At 45.0% G+C, this 25,636-nt stretch overlaps 1 protein-coding gene across 1 annotated transcript; it reads right to left on the reverse strand.

Annotated features, from left to right (window-relative positions):
- Positions 1-702: 702 nt before the first annotated feature.
- Znf354b (zinc finger protein 354B) lies at positions 703-9,755 on the reverse strand. Its single transcript, XM_057774814.1, has 5 exons — positions 9,619-9,755; positions 9,056-9,138; positions 6,738-6,864; positions 5,934-6,029; positions 703-3,638 (listed from the first exon to the last, which is right to left on the reverse strand). Exons 2-5 carry the CDS (start codon positions 9,086-9,088, stop codon positions 2,095-2,097), a joined length of 1,800 nt encoding a protein of 599 aa, XP_057630797.1. The 5' UTR covers positions 9,089-9,138; positions 9,619-9,755; the 3' UTR covers positions 703-2,094.
- Between the last annotated feature and the right edge of the window lie 15,881 nt (positions 9,756-25,636).

Consider the following 25,636-nt stretch of genomic DNA (forward strand, 5'->3'; position numbering starts at 1 on the left):
GAGGATCTGGATTTGGTTCCCTGTGATTGGACATTCTTTGGATGGCCAGCCCCCAAATAATGACCCAGAGATGTAAAATCCTGAAAGCTTGGCCTTAGCTTAGGCTTGTTCCTAGCTAATTCTTATAACTTAAATTAACCTGTTTATATTAATCTATGTTCTGCCACGTTGCTCATTACCTCTCCTCCACACTATATGTCTGACTCCCTGCCCCGTACCCAGGGTTTCACTGATGAATTTTCCGTATCTCAGATTCCTCCCAGAATCCTTCTCTCTCTGGAAGCCCTGCCTACCCTCTCTTGCCTAGCTATATTGACCATTCAGCTCTTTATTAAACCAATCAGGTACCTTGGCAGAGACACAGCTGTACATTGTACAAAAAGACTATCCCACCACAACAGTTCCCAGCACCCACATGGTAGCTCACAACTATAATTCTAGTTCTAGGTTTTCAGATGTCCTCTTATGGTCTTGGAAGCTGCACACATGGTACATTTACATACATGCAGGCAAAAATACTCATATACATAAAATAAAAATAAGTTTACTTTCTTTCTGCTCTAAGTTCGTAGAAGACAATCCTGGTTACTTCAGTTGGGCTTCTACTTACTAAGGAAGAAACCCGACTTACACAGAAAGACACATATGATGATACAGCATGGCCAGTAAGAATTTATTTCATTCATACACCATCAAATTAGGACAATTGCTGGGTGCAGTGGTGCATGCCTGTAATACATTTAGGAGGCTGAAACAGGAAGATAGCTGCATAGTTGACATCTAGGCCAGCCTGGGTTGTTATAAGACCCTGGTAGTGGTGAGAATCAGAAACAGGGTTATTCTTAAAACAACGAAGAGGAAAACTATCATGTTTAGTCAATGCACAAAGTGGATGCAACAAAATGCTACTCCTTTATGATAAAATTCAGCACAAGAGCTGTTCAGTCAGTTTCAGAACAAGCACCCACAAACCGAAGCTAGTATGTTCAATGGGAAAGTATTGTTATTTTTATTGTATGGCACCATGTTGTACAGGGCCTAAATAAGGAAAATAAATAAAAGACACTGTCATAAGAAAAACTAAAATGATATATAGGGAGTGGCACATTTTAAGAAAAATAAGACACTGGTAAGAGAAAAAATGGTATTTGTAGATAGCATGATTGTGAGTGCCAAGAGTCTACAAATACACTATTAGAAATTTGCATGCACACATAAAATAAACTAGGTTACTTAAATAAGGCAAATATGTAAAAATCAATTATGTCTATATATTGACACTGGAAAATGCAATTTTGTCCTTTATGTGTCTGTGTGTGGCAGGCATGTTTGGAGGTGCAAGTGTGTGGTGTGCATGTGAGCCAGTTATGTCAGATGTCTTTAATAGCTTCCACATCTCATTTTGGCAGTTTAGCTAGCCTGTTTGCTCCAATGCAACTATGACAAGATTTACTGTTACCATTCAGGGCATGGCTTAATAACTAATGAGTCAAGACAATGGAGGAAAATAATTCGCAGCACAAAATTAGAATATGAATATTAAGCGTGGGAGGTTTGTAGGGAAGTTAGAAAATTAGAAGCATAAAATTTTTTCTTTCTCTTTAATAAAAATCAGGCAGTTTGACAATAACATAGGAAAAGGAAAATTTCAGACATTGTGAGGTAGTTTTTTTTTTTTAAGTTTGGTCCCTTGCTTTAAAAATGCATATATTTTAGTTATTTACTATTAAAATATTAGTTGTAGTAAATATGCTAATAGCTGATATTTCTTTTGCTAATAACAACAGCATAGCACTCCTAAACTCAGATTTTTCTAGCGTTTATATATTGCACATATTATATATTATATGGACAAAATAAAAGTGTTCCGTAAAAGGTAAAACTTACAAATGGTCAGTGCTAATGTTTGTAACTTTAAAGTATCTGTTCTTAAAAGGTGACTGGAAGGTAGGAAAACTTTCTCAATTATTATATAGCCAAGGTTTATCCTTGTAATTTTAATCTCATAGGACTAAATTGAAAGTTTCCTCATATTCATTATATTTATTAAGTCAATATGAAGTATATATTCTGAGGAACTTTGGTTAATTGCTTTTACTCATGCAAATCTGTGTTCAAGGAGTCCTCTTCAATATGGATTTTGTAGTGATTGGTAAGGGAGGATCTCTGGCTGAAGAGCTTCCCACATGCACTGCATTCATAGGGCTTCTCTCCAGTGTGGATTCGCTGGTGTGCAATAAGGGAGGAGCTCTGTCTAAAGGTCTTCCCACATGTGTTACATTCAAAGGGTTTCTCTCCTGTGTGAATTCTCTGGTGCTGAATAAGAGCTGCACTTTGACCAAATGACATCCCACATTCCTGGCATCGGTACGGTTTCTCCCCAGTATGAATTCGCTGATGGTTACTGAGGGAAGAATTACACCTGAATGTCTTCCCACACTCACTACATTTATAAGGTCTTTCTCCAGTGTGCATTCTCTGATGCTGGATCAGAGCTGAACTCTGTCTGAAGGCTTTCCCACAGACTTTACATTTACACGGTTTCTCTCCAGTGTGAATTCTCTCATGAATAATAAGAGTTGAATGGGAACTTAAGGCTTTGCCACATTCATTACAATTATACAATTTCTCCCCAGTGTGAATTATTCGGTGTCTGTTGAGTCTTGAGATAGAAGTGAAGCCTTTTCCGCATTCATTACACCTGTAGGGCCTTTCTCCAGTGTGAATTCTTTCATGTTGAATAAGTGAAGCGCTCTGACTGAAGGCTCTGCCACATTCGCTACATTTGAAAGGTTTCTCTCCGGTGTGGATTCTCTGATGATAGCGAAGGGAGGAGCTAGACTTAAAGGTGTTGCCACACTCGTTACACAAGTAGGTCTTCTTTCTGGAATGGATTCTCTGATATCCTGACAGGGAAGTGGATGCCTTCCTACCTGGGTTATATTTATGAGGATTTTCTCGGGCATGAATTTTTTGATGCAGAAAAAGGCCAGACCTCCTGCTAAAGGATTTTCCACATTCTTTGCATGTATAAGACTTCTCCAGAGTGTGAGTTCTTAGGTGCTTACAAAGGGACGCACTATGGCTGAAGGCTTTCCCACACTCTTTACATATGTAGGGTTTCTCTCCAGTGTGAGTCCTTTGATGTTGAATAAGAGCAGAACTTTGGCTGAAAGCTTTCAAACAATCTCTACATTGAAATAATCTCTCTCCGGTATGGTTTTTCAGATGTTTTCGAAGGGATGAGTTGTGCATGAAAGCTTTTTCACAGGTACTACATTTATAGCGTTTCTCTGCAGTCTTGATTTTTGGTTGATTAAGTGAATTTTTCTTGAGGCTATTTCTTTGTGTTTTTTCCCTAGCGATCTTTCGTTTACCAACTGACTTCAGGTCGATGTTTGGACCAAATTCAGAATTCTTATGGCTTTTATCTACAGTAAGGATTTTTGTATGGGTGACTGGAATTATTTGTAAGCTTTCATTTTTGTCCTGCTTTTTAAAACTGTTGCGAGACCTGCAGAAATTTCCTGAGGTGAAGTCCCAGGACTTGTCTCTTTTGAGTTGTTTCTTCATTAATCCCTGAAATGATGAATCTTTAGTTTGAGTTGATTTTGTGGTTTGAAGACTGCTGTTGCATCCTGGAAGAAAAAAAAAATTGCTGGTGATGGGTATGATTAACTAAGACTAAATTTATAGGAAGAATATTAATGATACCTAAATAAATACTATATGCCTAAAGATACTAGCAAGAAGGAAAAATGGAAAATACTACTTTATAAAATAGTGTCCGAGAGCTAAACAACTGGAACGAACAAAGCTCATTTAAGGGGGCTGCTCTCCGAAGGGAAATGGGGGGCTGGGCCCAGCTCCAGGCTGCTTATGACTCCTCAGTCCTGTACAAGACTCTCAAATCCTCAGATCAAATCCTCTGAGGGGCCGCAGCAGGATCTAGTTTGACTGCTGTCTCCTGGGTCAACAGTGGCTCCCTTCTGACCATTACTAGACAGTTCCTAGACTGGACTCCACATGATCAGGGGGCCCCTGGCCTACACTTTCACAGCGCTTTGTGTCTTTGCTCCCTAGTCCTCACTAGACTTCCCGTGTCTAGTGTGACCGTCATTCTGTGTCCTGTGTGTGCTTGACATCTCACTCTCATTGTCCCCACTGGATTGCACAAGAGCAGGACCAGGTCCCATCCTGCCTGATGCTGCCTTGCTTATATCCAGCTTATGTAGATGGTAGGGCCAAGCTGGGAGTCCTGCTCTCAAGTCAAGGAGTCTCCTTTATTCAATTCTCAGCTGCCAAAACAGCCATCTCTTCCATTTCTTTTTCCTCATCTCTGATTCCTTTCTCTTAAACATGGTGCAATGGCGTTCCTGGAATTCTGCCCTCTAGTCAACTCAAGGCTACAAATTCCACTTTCATGTGTCTATGAGGGGTTTTAACCTCTCATGTGGATCCCAACTACATCTGTCTCACCTTAGACAACTACCTACGCGTGAACAACTATCCAAGTACTTCAACTGGACACCAAGAAAACCCCTATGCTCTCACCCAGCAGACAGCGTCTACTTCCCTCACTCCTGCAGCAGCCTCTCCATCCCCTACTCGTCTCCTGAAGTGGCTCCAGGAAGCTTCCACCTCTAGCTTCGCCTCACTTTGCATATGTCCTCCTAATGCTTCCAAAATAGCCAGTCTTACTGAATTCCAATCACATAAGGACTTCACGAATGTTAACAGTCTCTGTGAAAGAAACTACACATCAGAATAAAGTCCCTCTTTACAGGTGCATTCCAAAAGTAACTACTGCTTTCCACATCTCCCAGCTTATACAGGTGTCACTCATGCAAACAACACGCTTTCTTGAGCGGAGATGGTGCCACGTCTTCACAGAGCTCTGCAGCCTTTTCACTCCTCAGCCTGTCTTGGAGCTCTGTCCACATCAGTGTGTTCTTTCATCTTAAGCAGGGTGATACAAGCCAGAGTGGGGATACGTCAGAGCTTCTTTAGTTGTGTATTTATTTGGGGCATTTATTTCTGCACCAGACCTGTTTTTCCTACTAAAATATCAGGGATCATAAAAATCTCCTTAAACTTCTTAGATATTCCTATTATCCAGAGGACAGTCCAAATCTCTCAAAACTATACCAAAACACCGTGAGGTCTTCCAAGCTCATTCTCTTTGTCTTTTCTTTCTATAATACTCTGTGCACAGCCAGAAAGAATTACTTTCAATATATCCTTAAGTATGCTGAATTATTGTGCACGAAACACAGCCTCCTCAGGAAGAATAAGAGATTTTGAGATACTCATTTAAAAAGTCACCAGAGACAGGAGGGGAAGCTAGGCTCTAGGATTTTGGGATTTCCATTTCCTATCAGTCCTTGAGGATCAAGTACCTGAAGAAATCTGTTGAGAATAGGCTGTTCCAAGGCTTTCTCTGAGGCACTGGTGTATGGAGAGGGAACATGCTTGGCAGAGTTAGTAATGGCCTGCAGGCAGGGCTTTGGGGAAGCTTCAGCTTCAGATCATGAGTACGCAAATCTTCCAACACCAAAGTGCTGTGGTTAGCAGTCCCAAGGCTGCCGTGGGCTCAGTCTGTGACACTCTTTTAAGGTATTCTGTATTCCCTTTGTGCAACATTGCTTGATTAGCTTCCTGCTGGCATCGTCCCACTGTGTGAGAGCTTTCCGCTGACTCTCCCATCCCCACCACAAATGGAATATAAGATGCTGTACTTCTTAATAAACTTGCTTGGCATAGACATTCCTGACCCAGTTTTCCTATCTTCTTTACCTTCTCATCCTTGGTCCTCCCCCTTAACAGCCCTGTTACTAAAGAACCCGCTGGTCTAGGGCAGTCTCCAGTCACTGAGGTTACCTTCTGTTCTGATTTTGTAGAGATTTTGGGGTATCTCAGGCCCACCCACTCACCAAGAGAGGAGTCGCCATGACTTTCTTTCTCTAGTTTCCAGGGTTCTTCTCCTTGCTGCAACACGGAGATCATTTTTGGTTTGGTAAATGGAAATCCTGATCACAAACAAAATTAACAATAAAAAAGACTTATAGTTTTGTTTTAACATGAACAAGCATTGCATATTTGTGTGGGAAGCTCAGAAGATGGCATATAACACTTTTATAGGGTACTTAGGCTGTTCCCTGTCATCTGATGGGATGTGTTGAGCAGAGGCCAAGCAGCTCATAGAGGTGACTGCAGAACTGACTGTACCTATGGAGACACGATAAGCAGGCAGTTCTAGAAAAGGAACATTGGGTACACAGGCAGAATAAAAACTTCTAAGCAGGTATCTGTGAAAAAGATTAGGTGTCAAGTAGCCTGTTTAAGTAGGAAAACACAATTTTATCCCTTTTCAAAGATAAAGTATACAGCATTTACCTGACTGCAAAAGAGGAAGTGGGAGAGGCAAAAAATAGGTAGAGAAGGAGGGTTGAGGGAAGTCTGCTTACAGGCAGCACAGAATAATTATAAGAAAATGCAGTTTCAACCCTGAAAAGGATTTCTACTGTCAAACTACGGACAGTATCAGCCCCCTTTGTTCTCTTATTTTGGGCACTTAAACACTGCAAGTGGCAAACAGTTCCAGTATTTATAGAGATCTGATCTGTACAGCCCTACAGCAAAACCCAGCTAGGGTGTTTTAATAACCACAGCTTTCATTCAGGGGAGGCGGTGCTAAGGTCTCATTCTGAATCTACGCCCACAGGGAACGCCCTTACCCAGGGAGGCCAGGTTGCTGTAGTTCTCCAGCATCACCTCCCGGTACAGGCTTCTCTGAGAGTGGTCCAGCTTCTTCCACTCATCCCGAGTAAAGAGCACGGCCACATCCTCGAAGGTCACTGACACCTGCGAGGGAAAGCCATTCCAACTCTAGGACCAGAGAGTTGCTGTATGCTGTATGCTCCTCATACAGCATGAGGGAGATGACAGGGTGGAAGGTGGACGGGCCATTGTGAAATGCTGCTGATGTCACTGAATGTTTTAAAGGGGCCGGATCACCCATTTAATGATCAACCAGCGACTCATACACAGAGAGAAGCGGCGGGCAGAAATCTGGCTGTGTGTGCAGGGAGTGTGGCCATTAATGCACATCATGGCTGTGTGTGCAGGGAGTGTGGCCATTAGTGCACATCATGGCTGTGTGTGCAGGGAGTGTGGCCATTAATGCACATTGTGGCTGTGTGTGCAGGGAGTGTGGTCATTAGTGTACATCATGGCTGTGTGTGCAGGGAGTATGGCCATTAGTGCACATCATGGTAATCAGAAGTTCTTCTGATAAAGGTTCTTTTGAGTTTTTTATTTTGTTTTTGTTTTTGAGATAGTGTCTATATAGCTCTGGATGGAACTGGAAATCGATATGGTAGACCAGGCTGGCCTCAAACTCACAGAGATCTGCTCGCCTCTGCCTCCCTAGTGCTGGGATTAAAGATGTGCACCACCATGGCCAGCAAGATTCTTTACCCTTAATTTCCACATGCATGCAATGCCTATAGAGGAAAAATAATTTATTATGGAGAGAATACAAAGGATGGTCTTTGCTTTTAAAGAATTTCTGCTCTAATCAGTGAATAGGAACATGCATAAAATAATTTCAACATTGCAAAAAAGCTGTGTAGATAGACTGGTAAGCCTGTACGCAATCTCCTGCTTCAAGCCCCGCTTCAGAGACAAGAATGTGAGGTCAGCAGCTGCCAAAACCACTGACAGCAGCACTGCAACTCAAGGTATCTCACGCGAACACAGAACCTACTCTGTTCTTTCCTTGGTCTTAAACTTCTGGACCCTGAGGATTTCTGTTTTTGTTTTTACTGTAGTATTGACACGGGGAGAAGATAAGCGAGATGTGGGACATGGTTCACATACACACACAGGGATGAAGGTTCAGGACATGAACAAAACTTGACTCTCCTAGATGGAATGTGAATGAAGGCTTACGGAAACGGAGCTACCCAAATCCCAGCCCCTTATGGGTCCAGAGATAACCTGTATTGTTAATACAGTGTAGTCTGGTGCCAGGGTAACTGAAGCCGAGTCATCACTATGAGCCTGGCCTGATCTAAACACCTTCCACAAACTAACTATGCCATTCTCTGACCTATTCTAGAAAAGGACAAGGGTTGCTATTTTTATTTGCCTGGTGAGGAAACTGAGGCACAGAAAGTTAGACTTACTTTCTCAAGGCCCACAAATGGTAATAGAGGGGATGGGTTAAAATTCGGCTGTCTTGAGCATCCCATTTCCTGACCCCTGTGCTCACTGATTTTCTTCATGGCTTCTTGAGAAGTTGTCTCCCTGCTTTCAGAGTCACGCTCCTGAAACTGTGTCCCCTCAGTATGGCTTTCCTTTGTCCACGTGGTGTCTCATCTAGGTGAGGGCATCTCTTAAATTCCTGCACCTTAAAATGGCAGGTCACGATTAGTTTTCACACAAATGCTACAATCGAAACTTAGGTTCCAAAGAGTGTGTGTGGGGGGGGGATATGGCCTGGAGAAGGCGGAGGGGGCATTGTAAGTATTTTCAAGGGCAAAAAGAAATAGATGTGCACTCATAGTGAGGGCTGAGAGAAGCATAAATGAAGGAAGGAGGCAGACCAGAAGGACTTTCCCCAGATGTGTCCCTAGTGATAAGAGGGCACTTGCAGCCAGGCAGAGTGGAACACGCCTTTAATTCCAGCACTTGGGAGCCAGAGGCAGGAGGATCTCTGTGAGTTTGAAGCCAGCCTGATCTACAAGAGCTAGTTCCAGGACAGGCTAAAAGCTACAGAGAAACCCTGTCTCGAAAAACAAAAACAAAAACAAAACAAAAGGGCATTTGTATGTCACTATCAATTTAGTAGGTACACAGCAGACTGGGGTCAGCCAACAGCGAGGCTAGACAACTGTGAGCACAGGGTGTGCTCGCTACATAAACCACCCACGAAGAAGGACCAGCTCCTCCATGGGCACCAAATCCTGGATACAGGGCTTCAGTCAGAAAGGAAAAACAAAACCATATAAAACCCACCTTCTACTAAGAACTGAGACGGCAAGGCGCTCACCTGAGACTTCCCTTCCCTTTGCTCTGGAGCCATGATTTCTTTCTGGGCTTTTCTTAAGGATGGGTAGTCTCCAAAAATGTGATCTGAGGGAAGAAAAAAGTCGGACTACTTCGCACCCTCAGAAGCACCATGTCCGAATGTGTCCTATCAGCATCAGCTGAGCCTGGCCCTCCTACCTCCAGAGAGAGAAGCAGGAGCTGGGGATGGGCATCAAATAAGACTCAGGCGACATTGGACTCCATCATAGAGGGGACTCACTGCGCCCCCACGTGCCAGGCATCACTGTTCCACACAGCTCAGCTGGCATTGCCCGGCCCCTTCAGGTTAGGGAACCGAGGCCAGAGTCACAGTGAGGACGCACCCGTTTCCACCTGCTCAGATCTGACACAGGCCCAGGGCAGTGTTCCTCCACTCCACGTGCTGCCCACCCAACAGCGTAGATGTCAAAGGGTCAATTTCCAGAACCCTAGAGAAAACCCCAGAAAGGGGACCAGTGGCTCAGGGCAGCCCAAGCTGGGGCCGCCATGGGCCTCCATGTCCTCCAGCCTGGCCACGCCGCTCACCTCCCTCTGGCTCCCGCCACGCCTCACGAAGGCTCCGACCCACGCGTGGAGACTCAGCCCCGGAGAGCTCGGCCCCGAGCCTCTTGGCCCGCCTTTCAGAAGCCCAGCAGCCGGTTGAAACTCACAGGGGAGGCGGGGCTGGGGAGGGGGTTCGAGGACTGAGGACGCGCATGCCTTTGGGAAATGTAGTCCACTCCGGGACCCAGGGTTTCTGGGATTTGAAGTTGACCAGTGACTCTATCGCTCTGGTGCGCAGCTGCAGTGGAGGCCCCCGGGTTCAGCAGCTCTGTGGAGTCTTGAATGTGGAAAGCATCGTAATTGCATTTGTTTGAATGGTGGTGAGGCCAGCCGACACTGTCCCGAAAAGACCCACTTCTCCTGCAGTTACTTGAAATCGTATTGCGTTGTAAGGCTTTTGAAATAAACTAGAGAACAAAAGGTAACATCATTTGGTTTGCAGTGTTTTTTAGTGGGATAGAGAGTAGACACTGACCTCTGCAAAGAATTATATACTGCTTTAGACTCCGAGGGTATTACAAGATTAAAAGCAAAAAAAAAAAAAAAAAAAAAAAAAAAAAAAAAAAAAAAAGGGCAGGTGGCTGAAACCTGGAGCTCCGGGGTTTACAATCAATCAACAAAGCTGAGAATGATAGAGGAAGAGGCCTTTGGTCTGAGTGCAATGCAGCACACACACACACACACACACACACACACACACACGGGGTTGGGGGGGGAGAGAGAGAGAGAGAGAACTTGTGTTAGCCTCACCTGACTATCAAGGAAACTGGGATTTATTGGCAAATTGCTGTCAATGAAAATGCTGTATGTTGCAAGTTCAATAGATTCTGGCACACACATATTTATCTCTGTTTCTGATATAGATACAGTGCACTCAGGACAAAGATAAGAATCGAATACAGTCATGCTTTGCTTACTGGTAGGTGTACATTTCTGAAAAATGGGTTATTGATCTAAACAGTAGATTATAAGTGCTACACTTCTGTGTGGCTGGACACACAGGTGTGCTTACCACAAAAGTGTGAATAATGTGATAAAGTTTATAAAAGCTCTGTAGCTAGGGGGTACAAAACAGTTCCAATGGAATCTCATGGAACCACTGTCACATAATATCAGAAAACAGGCTACTACAATACGTTTCATGTATGCATGTATAGCTTCATGTGTAACTAGACATATACACTCATACAAACATGCACACACGCCAGTGTGAGTGAATATTCTTATATTCTGTATCCCTACTGCTAACATACTGTAATATTAACTACAGAGACGGGCATTTCCTAAGTCTCCATAGTCCCCTTCCCTGCTCAGGAAATGCTAGCATTGCTCAGGACTAAATCCTAGGAGCTTTCTTCTCATTACTGACTCTTGAGTTTTCTCTACCTCAACTATTGTTTTAATTGCCTTCAATTCTCTAGTATCCCCTAAATTTTCTTCTGAGTTCTGGTAATAATCTGAACTCTGCTCTCATCCAATTTTAATAAGAGTTGAGAGACGGTCCTGTATCATCCCTCAAACTTTGCTACCTGCCTCTCTCTCGGGCTGGTCCCACTCCTTGTGTGCAGCTTTCCTTGGCATATATCCCACGGTTCTAGCATCTTCCACACTTGGCAATCTCTGATGGAATACAGGCTTCATTTCCACAGCTTCATGCAATGCCTCTGAGGGAGGTCCTGCCACACACATGGTCTCACCCGCTCTGTGAAACTACAGAGTAAGATTCCACAACCCCATCTCTCATGCCTCCTTCATGACTCTAGAGTCAATTTGAATAACACCGTCAAGTTTGGCTGCCAGCTTGGAATGAGCCCTGGACCCCTTGAATCACATTTGTGGTAGCTTTTGTCTGTTCTTCCTTTCCAGGAGCAGAAGATTCCTTAGGCCTTTTTCTTTTAGAAGGTGGAACTGAGCTGGATAGGGGCTTGCCCTGAGGATGCCCTTCCCTTTACTCCTCTACAGATCAGATCTCTCCTAAGCCTTATTATCCCTCTCAGCGTTTGCTTTGGCTGCCACAGTAAGGTTCCTGGTGCTCCTTTCCTCTTCACACTGCACATTCTTTCTGTCTCACTGACTCTTTCTTCATTCTAGACCTACGTGAGACTGAGTCCCGATAGCCACAGGATATAGTCAAGGTAGGTCTCTTGAAATACCCTCCTCCAGAAAAATGAATCTATTGCATCAAATTTAGTCTCAGGTATGTTCCTAGGACAAGGGTAGAAAGCATTCATATTCTTTGCCAAAATATCACAAGAATGGTCTCTAGCCCGGTTGCTAATATTGTTTTCCCTGAAACCTCCTGAGCTAGGCCCCTGCAGCCCACATTGCTCTCAGATCCTACTAGGCTGGCCCATTAAACTCCATTTACAGCATTCAAGCACCTTTTGCTTCCCAAAGTCCCAAAGTCTTTTGCATTCCTTCAGAAAAGTCCACTTGGTAGCTCATAACTAGTAGTAATTCCAGCTCTAGGGGATTCAGTGCCCTCCTCTAGACCCCGTAGGCAACTGCCCTCACACATACACAGACCCCCCTCCCACATATGCACGTAATTTACAAATAAATATAAATTTTATGAAGTTGATCACTTGGACGACTTTGTGGGGCTATGGGAGCACAGGGTTCCTGACTAAACTGGGTTGGTATGAACATTTTACCAGGAGCTGGGAGAGCTTTGGTTTCTAATACTACTTCATTTTTTTGTTCTTCTTTATGTGGTGGTCTGAATGAGACTGCTCCCCTAGGCCCATAGGCAGTGTCACTATTAGGAGGTGTGGCCTTGTTGGAAGAAGTGTGTCACGGGGGTGGGCCTTGAGGTTCTAGAAGCTCAAGCCAGGCCCACTGTCACTCTTTCTTCCTGCTGCCTGCATCCAGACGTAGAACTCTTGACTACCTTTCTAGCACCATGTCTTCCTATGTGTCACCATGTTTTCCACCAGGATGACGTGGCTAAACCTCTGAACTGTGTAAGCCAGCTCCAGTGAAATGTTTTCTTTTATAAGAATTGTTGTGGCCACCGTGTCTCTTCACAGCAGTTGAAACCCTAACCAAGTCGCTTTATCACTGGCTCCTTAAAACCATCTAGGTGACAAAAAGTAATCTTTAAGAAATTATTAAGACCACCCCAGGCTTCCTGGTGTATGACTCGCCCCGTGCCTCCTTTAATTTCCCTCTACCACTTGTGCCATATGAAGCAGCCGGTGCCAGGATTCTCCTGACCCTGTGGCTTACCTTGGAGCAGAGGTGATGTCTTCCCCTCTGAGGATGCTTCTCTTTGCAGGAGGTGCTTTGCTTAGAACTCTGGAGTCTTCATGGCCTCGCTGACAAAAAGGAAGATAACTTGGAGGCCAAGGGACAAAATATTGGCTTTTGTTTGTTTGCTTGTTCCTTTATCCTCGTTGGCTCAAGCCTCCAGTTTGGGTTGCTGAATCCCCAGAAGGACTCTCCCAGGAGTCTTGAAGTAACGGATTTTATCTTTAACCTTTATGCAACACCTACAAAGCTTAGGGAAAGTGCCATGGTTGGAAAATCTGAGCAATGTCACTTATTCCTCCTTGAGATAAAGCCCACGTAACCGAAGGCAACACAAAGGAAATCGGTTCCTGATTCCCATGGGGCACAAGGGATATTGGGGATTGTTTGCTGAAATATCCATGAATGTGAGGGACTGGGATGCCATAGGAAGACAGGCATGCTGAGACAGGGTCTTGAGAGAAGAGGTATGTGGTACCCAGTTCCCTGGGTCAGGAAGGACTCTCTCTCTCTCTCTCTTTTTTTTTTTTTTGGTTTTTCAAGACAGGGTTTCTCTGTAGCTTTGGTGCCTGTCCTGGAACTAACTAGCTCTTGTAGACCAGGCTGGCCTCGAACTCACAGAGATCCGCCTGCCTCTGCCTCCCGAGTGCTGGGATTAAAGGCATGCGCCACCACCGCCCGGCAAGGAAGGACTCTCTTTGCCGGAGAGTTAAGGTTGACTCCATTGGGGCCCCAGGCCTGCTGTGAGGCATCGGTGACTTCGCTGTGTTCTGCGGTAAGATGTGATAGTTATGAGATGGCTGAGGCTTTGGGAGGGCATGTGAAGGGCAGACCAGGGTGTGATGAGCAACCAAGAGAGGATAAAAGCAGGGGAAATCAGACAGTGGAGCCTGTCAGGGCCACCCATAGGCAAACGTACCTTTGTGTCATCCGTGTTCCTGAGGGGGAGGACAACATAAAAATCAAATGCTGTCGGGAACACTTCTGCAGCCCCTGAAGCCTAAGCAACAGTTCACACAGGGGCCACCGCTAACAAAATAACACAGGTCAAAAAACCAGCTGTTCCCAGGGGTGGGTGGTTAGCCTCTTAAGAGCATGCAGGGTGACTGCTCTTCGGGCTGAGGAGAGAGGGGGAGTTGATTGGGGGAGGGGGAGGGAAATGGGAGGCGGTGGTGGGGAGTAGACAGAAATCTTAAATAAATAAATAAATAAATAAATAAATAAATAAATAAATAAATAAATAAATAAATATTGTGCAGGGTACATTCCCCACCTGCCCAAAAGCATACTGGGTGTGGGAGAGATTGGCCACTTAGTCCAAGATGCTTTCTCAGCCAGCACAATTCATAGAAAGGCCAAGATCTGGAACCTATCATGCAGCAGGGGCAGGCATGGCAGTCTAAAGCGTGACTCTTGTTCTGGTAGGTTTTGTTTTTTTTTTTAAATCAACTTGACACAAGCTAGGGTCCTCTGATAAGAAGAAACCTCAGCTGAGAAAATGCCTCATTCGACTGGCCCACAGACAAGCCTGTGGGGCAATTTCTTCACTGATGAGTGATGTGGTCGGGCTGGCCATCTCTGACCGGTGCCATCCACAGGCAGGTGGTCCTGGGTTGTATGAGAAAGTAGGCCGAGCAAGCTGCATGGAGCAAGGCGGTAAGCAGTGTTCCTCCATAATCTTGCTGCATTCAGTTCCTGTCTCTCAGTTCCTGCCTTGTGTGAGTTCCTGCCTTGGCTTCCCTAGATGATGGGCTCTGATCAAGATGTGTGAGACGGATAAACCCTGTCCTCCCTAGGCTGCCCTTGGTTATAGCGCTTATCACGGCATACAAAGCAAACTAGGACTGCCCTGCCCATTCTGGCCTTTTTCGGACAGGGCAGCACAGACTCCCCAGGGAAGGGAAGGTGTTCAACAGCCCCAGATGCTCAGCGACAGCACTTCAGGATAAGGACATCGAAAGGCTCCAGGGAAATGGCAGTGTGTTATAGAGGGCTAGACTAGTGTCTCCCAGCCATGTCGCTCCACCCAACGCTGCTCTTTAGATGAAATACATGAGAGAAGTGATGCGATCCTTTCATGGTGTATTAACCTTTGCTAACAGTTTATTACTATTATTGCTATTATTATTATTAGTAGTAGTAGTATTATTATAACTACTACTACTAATTATCCCCTGAGCTGTCTAAGAATAATCAGCAATTACTTAGAATGATCAGTGATGGGCCTTCCAGGAGTCTACCCATCTTCTGCAGGAAAGTTTCTTTATATAATGCTAACTCTTGAAGGGCTTACACATTTGGGAAAGCACCCGCAGGAACAGCAAAGATGATGGACAGTTCAGGAATTTAAAAGGAAGGCACTCTCAGGAGCCGAGGTGTTGTTGGATGAAAGTCCCGATGCCGGAACTCAGTTACCTCTCTACAATTTTTTTTTGAGACAGAGTCTCACTCTGTAGCCCTGGCTGTACTAGAATTGGCTACGTAGACCAGACCAGCATCTGCCTCCCAGGTGTTGGGATTAAAGACTTGTGCCATCACACACAGAATACTTCGCTATAATTTGCTGGTCGTAAGCTATAAGGGCTATTTCCACTTGTCTTAGGGTTTTTTTTTGTTTTTTTGTTTTTGTTGTTGTTGTTTTTGTTGTTGTTGTTTTTTGCTGTGAAGAGGCACCATGACCACAGCAACTCATAAAGGAAACCTTTAATTGGGGCGGCTCACTTACAGTTTCAGAGGTTCAGTCTATTATTGTCATGATGGGGAGCATGTCAGTGTGTGGACAGATATGATGCTGGAGCTAAGAGTGCTACATCTTGCAGACAACAGGAAGTTGACTCAGACACTGGGTGATATTCTGAGCATAGGAATCCTCCAAGCTCCCCACCCCCACCCCGAGTGACACACTACTTCCAAGAAGGCCACACCCACTCAAACAAAGCCACACCTTCTAATAGTGCGACTCCCTATGAGATTATGGGACCAATTACATTCAAACCACCTCACCACTGCTGTTGGTTGTATGCCAAGAGAGTACGCTATACACTTTGGTTGCAGGATGTGGAGAAACTCAGATTGAGACTGAATGGAAAGTCTCCTCCCTGTTGAATGGCTTTCATAGCTCTAGAAGATGCTATGCAAGGTTCTCAAGAATAATTGTCATAGCCTGCTTGGCTATGGACCGTGCACTTCCAACACACTGGACAAAATCTGCCTACTCATGGAAACAGTGGCATTACTGTCATTGGTGCAACTGAGTTGCTCTCTGTTTGGATCAATACCCACCCCCTAGAAGCTCATTCAGTTCTGGTACTATAAGCCAGGGCATAAGCCCATGGCTAAGGAGGTCATAGGCCCCATTGGGGATGCAGCTGCTATTGTTTTGTTAAATGAATGGGATGTGCCTATCAATTTGCCTTCTAAGTGTTTGTGTTTATGCCCATAAATGATCACTGTTGTCATTTTCAGTTCTGAAGTGAAACCTTTTGTAATGGGTGGTATACCACACAGACTCGTAACCTACTCAAGTGCCAAGTAATGGGTGTGGCGTAGTGGCCCAATGCTCAGTCACAGGTGGAGGAAAGTGACCAGACCTCTGTATCACCTCCTTCAAGGCATGGGGAGCCTTGTGGGGGGGGGCAGAAAGAACAGAAGGCTAGAATGTTGTGTTCCTCCTTCAGGAGGAGGGGGCAGTTTCAAAAGGTTCAAGAAGTTAGGGAAACTTAGAAGGCTAAGAAAAGCTAATGAAACTTAAGGAGCCTAGAGTCGAAGGATTCCGAAGTGATGTCTCCGAGGTTATAAAAGCAATGGAGAGCTTCTGGGGCACGGGGGTTCTTCCCAACAGGGGAGGATGTACAGGGAGCTCCTGGGCACTGCGTTCATGAGGCATCGCCCACACTAGGCTGGACCTTTGGTGATGCATTTGCCTTTGAGTCACCTGCGCTCTGAGTAACCCCTCACTTTTGCTCTTGTAAGAAACCTCAGGATGCTTGCCGGATTGCTAAGCCAGGCTTGGTTGGAATTATTTCTCCAGTCTGTCCTCAGTGTCTGTACTGAGTGAGTAGGCACTGGTTTACACTTTAAAAAGTCACACAGTGGAGAATTTGAGACGATAGGAATTGGGCTGTCCTATCCCAAGCCTTCAGATCCCACTGTGAGGTCCGCTGGAGAGGCCAGGTCTGTTTGGTTCCTTCCTCAAGAGTCTTTGTACATGTTGTCTGTTCCCATGGCTGACTCAGCTCTGCCACTGTCATATTTCCATGCTCCTTCCCTGTTCTCCTTCTACAGTGATTGGTTCCTTCATAGCAATGGCAAGTTTGTGATATGTTTTATGTATTAATCACATCTTGTTGAATGTACATATTTTTAAACTATAGGGGTATGTTCTCACTTGGCCTGTTGCATGGCCCTTATTAGACTTCTCAATAAATGTCTAAGGAAACGAAGTACTTTAGTGTTCTTTGGTGCAGTGCTGCACAGTGACCACCAGAGGGCAGTGCTGTCTTACTCCTTTTTTGTACGGCAGGGTCTCTGATTCCTGGGATTTTCCGTAGTTGCTTGCTCCTGAAAGAACTCTTGAGTGTTAGCTGCAACAAACACCCTGGCCAGTGAGGTTAGGAACTGTATGCCCTCTTCACTCCAGCTATCCCTGTGCCAGCCTCAGGCTAACGAGACTGTTCTCTCCACACTCCTGTCACTTGCTCTGGCTCACCCACTGGCTCAAGCTCATCTCTATGTTTACAGCCCCAGGTGGGTCTCTCTCTAAGGATGTTGTGGTAGGCTGAGCCGTCCCACGTCAGTCACCGGGCAAGACCATCTCTCACAGATAAGGCCGCAGATGAGTCTGGTCTGGCAGCTCTTCACTGGAGACTCCCTTGGATGGCTCCAGGCGGTGTCAAGTTGACAGTTGAAGCTAATGATCCTGTTCAGATGAGAGCCTCTTAGAGACTGCTGACACCCCACCCCCCAAAATAACCCTCTGAGACTCTGCTAGAACTCCCTGACCACCTGTTAGATCCCTCGAGGCACTGGTGTGGAGCCTGGTGTTGGACAATATACGATCACTGGCCCTGGTTTGGTTTCTTGTCGCTATAATAAAACACTGACCAGAATAAACGTTTGGGAGGAAAGGGTTTATTTCAGTTTACAGAGTACAGCCAATAATGGAGGAGCTCAAAGCAGGGGATCCCCACCCCCCTAGCTTTCTTATACAGCTCAAGACCACCTGCTTAGAGACGGTGCCACCCGTGATGGGCTGGGCCCTCCTCCATCAGTTAGCGATTAAGACTGCCTCCCATAGCTGCAGGCTAGTCTAATCAAGGCAATCTTCAGTTGAGGTCACCTTTTCCTAGGTGACTTTGTTGTGTCAAGTTAACTGTGACAACATCTTGCTGTGTCTTATAGAGAAAAGGAGGCCAATTTTCAACAAAATTTAAGAGAACCCGACCTCATATGTTATTCTCAAAAGGCATTTCATTGGTTTGTTAGGCTTGGGGGGGCTTCTACCTGGTCCCTGGCTCTGTAGGGCAAGGTCCACACATCCATTATAAAGTTTATGGCAAGGCTGGGGTGGAGCTCATTAGTAGCATGCACAGGGCCCTGGGTTTGACTCCCTGGCACTGCAAAAAACTGGGGGAGGTGGCACAAGCCTGTAATTTCAGCGCTTGGGAGGAGAAGACAGGAGGCTCATCCCAGCTAGTCTGAGTCTAGACATGAGTCCCTCTTTCCAAAGGGAAAAGGGAGGGGGAGCCAGAGAGATGGCTCAATGGCTAAGAACATCCAATGCCAGTTCTGAGGACTGGTGTTTCGATCCCAGCAACCACAGAAGAAGCTGTGTACACCTGCAAGTCTGAAACACCAGCTCTGAATGTGGCCGAGACAGGAGGATCATTATGACTTGTCTTAAAGGAACAGGTAGAGAGTAGGGGAGGAAGACACCTAACACCCTCTTCTAGTCTCTGCGCTTGCGCACATGCGTGCAACAACACCCTCCTCTAGTCTCTGCGCTTGAGCACATGCGTGCAACAACACCCTCTTCTAGCCTCTGCGCTTGTGCACATGTGTGCAACAACACCCTCTTCTATCTTGTGCACCTGTGCACATGTGTGTCCACTGTGCTGGGGGAGTGGTACATATTCTGAAACCACTCACTTACTGAGGAACTAGCTCACCAGCTTTAGACTAGCGAAACCTGATTCTAGGTTCCTGCTGGGAAGGAAGGCTGGGGAGTAATGAAGAATGGAAAAGTCCATGAACTAGAAGACAGAGGAGGTTGACTTCCTGTGAGACTGGGTGGCCTCGCAGGGTGTAGCCAGGATGGGTGAGTGACTCTGGATGCTGCCTGTCTGCTGGATCTCTGTGACGTGGGCGAAGAGAGCCTGGAAGAGTCCTAAGAGGGATGGAGATTCTGCAGGTAGGCCGCGGCACAGTGTTCCCAGCTAACGGGAGGGGCCTCACCAGGCGGGTTGCTCCTTCTGCCTGGGAGCCCGAGGAAAGGTGGAAGAAATCAGAAAGCGAAGGGGAACGGATGGGAAGGTCCGCGCTTTGGTTTTCTTGTCATAATGGTATTGCGCAGGTGAGCAGCTTCTGTGAGTTCTCCAACGGGTCTTCCTTTCTGTTATTTTGAAGACAGGTCTTTCCCAGGATACCTGCTCTTTGCTGCCTCTGCCTCCAAGCCGCAGGCTGCAGTTTAACGGAGCAGTCCCTTGGTTCACGTGCCCATGAAGTTGCAGCCTGAGTTTGAGTACTGACCCGGGTTAGAGGGGATCTGGTAGCGTTCTGGAGACGAAGTATGAGCCCATGCACGCAGGGGAAACAGCTCTTCCTCTGCTCCCCGGTACCCGAGTCAGCACTTTTGCCTTCCTCTCCTGATTAACCCTGGTGCAAAGTGAGGGTGCCAGAGTCTTCAGTCTGGGCTCACTGCCAAGCATCCAGGAGAGATGGCATCGCCTCTGACTTGCCTCTGGGCCTCTGTAACATGGAACGGTAGTATGAGAAGCTTACAAAGTGAGGAAGGAAATTGGAAGCAGAAGCAGTGCTGCAGGTAAGAGCCACAGAGAGGGGCTCGGTTACCCCTCCTCCCTGGGAGACTGAGAGAAAGACTGGAAGTGAGGAGGCACATTTCCAACCTGCCCTCCTGGCTCCGATCACACAAAAATAAAAGTTCTTCCTCCTCAGTTCTGCAATTTTCCATTAAGTCAAGCATTCCTCAAAAATAAAACGGTCCTGTATTCTCTTCTCTTTTCCACAATTGGGCTTTTGTGGATCATTTCTGGTTTCTGTGGAGGACGACTGATTATTCTCAGAATATTGATAAATGTCCAGGTAACGCCACAGGATAACGTGTTTGTGTCCCAGAGGACACTTTATTGTTGGAGGGCCCTCAGCACTGTTAGGCACTGGGACCCTCAGGTGTCTCCTTCTAGACCTGTGTGATCACCACAGGCAACTCCAACACCTTTTACCAAAGCCCGGGAGCCGCCATCCTTGAAGTCTGTGTACCCATCCAGTAAGAACTCTGCTTTCTGGTATCAGTAATCCTCAGGAAAAGTTGAAAGACTACCCAAAAAACAAAACAAAACAAAAACCTGTCCCTGTCAGAGACTTCAGGGTGGTGGGTTCGAGCTGTCCTGTGGCCGCCTCTGCCTTCCTCACCGAGGCTTCCCACGCTTAGAGCTCGCTTGTACTGTCTAGTGTGGGGACAGCCACGGCTGTCTTGTTATTTTTAGTCGTTTCATTTATGATTTTCAAAATAACTATTCCTGGGAGGAAAAAATTCTCAGACGCATCCTGGGAGCTTCAGAAATCCCAGGCAAGTGAAGGTCCGGCAGACCTAGTGTGGCTATGGCGTTAGAACCGTTGAGGAGTCACAGAGGTGGATGCTCTGGCCACACCCCTCCCCACCCCTGCCGGCAGGGCAAAGCCAAAGCAGCTCCTACGTTTAGGGCATCGTTAACTGACTCCTCTGAAAGCTCCAAGAGAAGCTGCATAGCCCCGTGCGGTTTTTTTTTTTTTGTTGTTGTTGTTGTTTGTTTTTGTTTTTTTTGTCCCTTAAGACCCAAGTGAGTCGGAGTCTAGCATCCCCGCCCATTTTCTTCATAAGCGGATCGACTGCAGTTCTAAGACAGGTTATTAGCATGAATTGTGTAGCTAAGCCGCACCCTGTAGTGCGCTTGCCTATCATGTGCAAGACTTTTGTCCAAACAAAAACAAACGAACAAAAACCTAGAGCTGGGTAGTAAAAGGGAAGGAATAGATTTAATTCCAAGTATTTTACGTTGGAGGAGACTTCAGTGCGGGCAGGCTGGTTAGAAGAAGAGCAAGGCGAGGATCAGAGGACAGAGGATAGAAACCGACTACGGGGGAAACAGGAGGTGGAAGAGGGGATTCAGGCTAAAGGGACCCAACACCGTTCTTGTCAGGGACATCAGCTGACACTTGGAGGAGCAGGGGGTAATTAGGAGGATCAGTTATGAAGAATGAGGATCCTGGCTAAACTACCTTAGCATGATCTTTAAAAAAAGCAGCTGCAGTTATCTTTAAAACCACTGTCAGATGACTCCAAACTCCAACTCCCTCTCAACCCATTTTGTGGGTCACTTTAGCGTATGCCAGAAAATCCTCCAGATGTCTCGTCTTCGCCCTGCTCTGTTCTAGAGGTGGCCAAGGTCTTGCAAAAATTCGTAAAATAAAAATAAAGTCTTAAAAATAATCTAAAACACTTTTAGCAAAAGCTAAAGCTCCCTAAATTAATAAATATATTTGTCCCTTCATTTGCTTATTGAGATTAACCTGGACTTTCTCTTCGTTTTCTCTTGAAGGATGCTGCATCTCATGGGACTCAGGGCATTAGGCGTTGACTGCAAGTTCTCTGACTGAAGGGCTTGCCTCCCCACTTCCACATACCCCCCCCCCCCCCCCGTTTCTAGGCGCTCTCTGCCTTCCACACTGGATCATATCCTACCTGTTCATTCAACAAATTCTACAATTCTTGTAATCAAAGAAGCGAGTTTGTTTGGAAAATAGCTATTTAAAGTGGCCTTTAAAGGTTAATATTTGCTTACACATTTGTGTGCATGGTGCCTGATGAGGCCAGAATAGGGTGTTGGATCCTCTTCAGTTAGAGTTGTGGGCTGCAGAAGTTCGGGACTGGTTCTCTGCAAGAGCAGCAAGCATTCTTAACCTGCACCATCTCCCAGTCCCCAGGCTGTTTCTCTTCATTCTTTTTTAACTGCTATTTTAAATATTTTAGGGGCATGATAAAAACCAATGTTTTCTTTTGACTTTTTCATTCGTTGATGTGCCTGTGGTTGGCTCCTCCCCCTACGCTATTCCGTCCTTCTTCCGGCCTCATCCTCGTTCCTTTCTTCTCTGCTAGTGGGACAGAATTCTCAGAAGAAATACAAGTTCATCAATACTTTTAAATGTTCAACATCATTAACCAACAAGCAAATACAAATGAAAACACCACTGAGGTCCCACCTCATTCGATATTTCTCTTCTTTGAGGGCCTGGTAGATTCTGACAGAGTCCTGGCCTCTTTATTGAGAGACTATGGCAGCTTCCATCTTGCTGCTCATCACATATCCTGTTTAAATTCTTTGGAGTCTCTTGATTTAATTTTGGTAGATCATCTGTGTCTAGGAATTTACCCATCTCTTTTACATTTTCCAGACTTTTAGAATCAGTCTTCAAATATTCTCTAACGAGCCAGTGAATTTTATTGGTATAAGTTGTAATAACCCTTCTTTATTTCTAGTGTCATTAATTTGGATCTTGCTTCCCTTTCTTTTGGTTAGTTTGTCTAAGGGTTTATGGTTTTAATTACTTTCCCATTGAACTGATGGCTCCATTGAGTTTTCGCAGCATTCTTTTTCTAGTAACTTCACTGATTTCTACCCTGATCTTCATTCTTTCCTTCTAGCTACTAATTTTGGTTTGACTTACTCCATTTTTCTTAATGACATTGAGATATATCATGTTACATATTTGAACATATTGGAAAGTTGGTTCCACTTTTATTCTAATATTTTGGTTTTGTGGTTGACACCAAAGCTACCCTAAACTACACTTTTGGTAAGTGAGTCGGGGAGTAATCATTACAGTTTTATCTTACGTCATCTTTCTTCCTCTCCTGCCCTACGATTTTAGTTGTACATAGCCTTATGTACAGTGATGGTCCCATGAAACAGCCATCGCAGGGATGTAAGAGTCCCTGCACAGGAGGAAATGCAGGGGGAAATGCTTTGATGCAAAACCGTGCCTCAAGATTTTTCTGTCCCAGCACTCGGGAGGCAGAGGCAGGCGGATCTCTGTGAGTTCGAGACCAGCCTGGTCTACAAGAGCTAGTTCCAGGACAGGCTCCAAAGCCACAGAAAAACCCTGTCTCGAAAAAACAAAACAAAACAAAAAAAACAAAAAAAAAACAAAAAAAAAACCCAAGATTTTTCTGGGTGATTTGATTTTGATTCCATGGAGTCTCTGAAGCTGCTAGCTCTTGGGCCACTTTATGACTCATGAGTGTAGTGATGCAAAAATAGCTCATATTGACATGAAATAGCATCCCTGGAACTTCAATGAACTTCTCTTCCCAACTTACAAAGGCCATTGCTGCTTCAGGTTACATAATTGTGTCACTCCCCCAATCCATAAGCGTGTCCTTCCTTTGATTGGCCTAGGATTCACCTCAGCATCTTAATCATGGCTACCTTAATCCTGAGTTCAAGAAAATCTATTTATTTTCTATCTGAGAGTCATCATTTTACTTCTCATCAAAAGTTTTTTTTTTGGCAATAAACCACAATGGCATTTGTGCTGGTCACATAATAAAGCAAAACACCTAACCAACTCCAATTTTTGTGTGTTTCAAGGGTGGCTGAGGGGTCACTTGCTAACAATAAAAGGCAGGGTGAACACAATCCTCTTGAAAGTTGTCTGTGACTTAATCTTGAGAAGGTAGGAAGGAATCAGCATCTACGGTAGCATCGTATTTACAGAAAGGAAAAGACTGCTGTGCACGTGTGCAAATAGACTGAGGAGACAGTTACTTATGATGACTGGCATTGTTAACAGGCAAGATCATTACGTCAGGCAACCATTACAAGCTATTTCCATATTCAAAACTTCTTAGGACAAATGCACAGACAGATACCCCACACAGAACGGAGCAGCTCTGTGTGCACACCCTACATCTCCTTCCTGGTACTGGAGCTTGCTATTCCTGTGTGGTCTTAATATTTCCCTTTATGTATATGTACTATAACATATGATGCCATGATCATTTTTAACTTTAAAATGAAGGCTGCATATTTTAAAGCTGTAAAATTATATGACAGATTGAAGATTTTTTTGAAAAAGAAACTTTTCCCTAGGAGACTTTTATAATTTAGATATACACCCACATATAAAATGTATAAAATCCATATATATACATGTATGTGTGTGTGTGTGTTACAAAGAGCAGATACAAAAAGCACACACACACACACACACACACACACACACAGTCTTTAAGCTGTGTCTTAAAAAGCAAAAGAACTTTTTTGACCGGATGTGGGGCACTCTTATAACTCCAGCACTTGGGAGGCTGAGACAGGAGACTGAGGGTGCCAGGCCTGTCTGGGCTGCACAGCGAGTTCAAGGCTAGCCTGTAACGCAGAATGAGACCGTGCCTCCGTGAAGTAAGTCTAAACCAAACAACTTTGCTGAGAGACACAGAAGTCTGAAAGAAATGACACAACACACTTTGTATTTGGTTAAGAGACCTTTAAAAGTTACCCAGGATTCTCAGAGTTCAGTTTTTGGGACATTCTGGTTCTGGTACTAGAGCAGAGAGAGAAAGGATGTGGTGGGTACAGCTGCCCCAGTACACACAAGAACCTTGTGCATGAAAACATGCCCTTACAAAGTCATAGAGCAGAACTCCACCATCAAAGAAATGATACAGGAATAACCTGCTCACTGACCGAGGGGGAAACATAACCGACTATTTTACTGTGCATAGTAAATTAAATTCCAGGGGATTCAAAGCACTGTGCTTTTGCCCAGTTGATGAAGAAAGCACTGGAGAAGCCAGTGAAAGCGACGAGCCCGTCAGCTGGGTTCCTCGTATAACCTGAAACACAGAAAATGAACCAGACGACTGTTTTCTAACTTCTACCAGTTCTACAAAATGGAAACAATTCTAGACATTTTAGAACAAAAGTTAAGTCATTACATACAATAGGTGTCTAGGGAATCAGGGTTTAACTTTCTTAGGAAACCCTCAGAAAGCAAGTAACAAACATCAAAAGCAGTTTCCATATGTACAAGTAGCATCCCCAACATTCTCAAGAACCAGTGGAAAGATGGCTACACCAACCCACAGATAACTCAGGCTACAGAGAAAGGAAAAAAAATGGAAGCTTTCAATAAGCTCAAAACTTTCATCTCTCTCTAGAAATAAAGGAGAATTTAAAGATGAGTAGTAGCAACATCAATCTCAATTGTCAAAAAATGGTAAAAACAAAAACAAAAGCCCACCAAGGATGTGCTGAAACTAATACTTTTGACGGACTAAGAACTAGTGGGGTCATCCCTCAGCATCTGTGTGGGATCGGTTCGAGGCCCTTCTCCAGAGACCCAACTACAAGAACGCTCAAATATTTGCATGCTATTTGCATAATCTATACACATCCCCTCATGTGCATTTGTGTCACATCTGACCTGCAGGCCAAGGACCGCAAGAGTCCCTGGACAACTATGGATGCCTCCCAGC

Source organism: Chionomys nivalis, chromosome 7 (assembly GCF_950005125.1).
Source record: "Chionomys nivalis chromosome 7, mChiNiv1.1, whole genome shotgun sequence".
NCBI lineage: Eukaryota > Metazoa > Chordata > Mammalia > Rodentia > Cricetidae > Chionomys > Chionomys nivalis.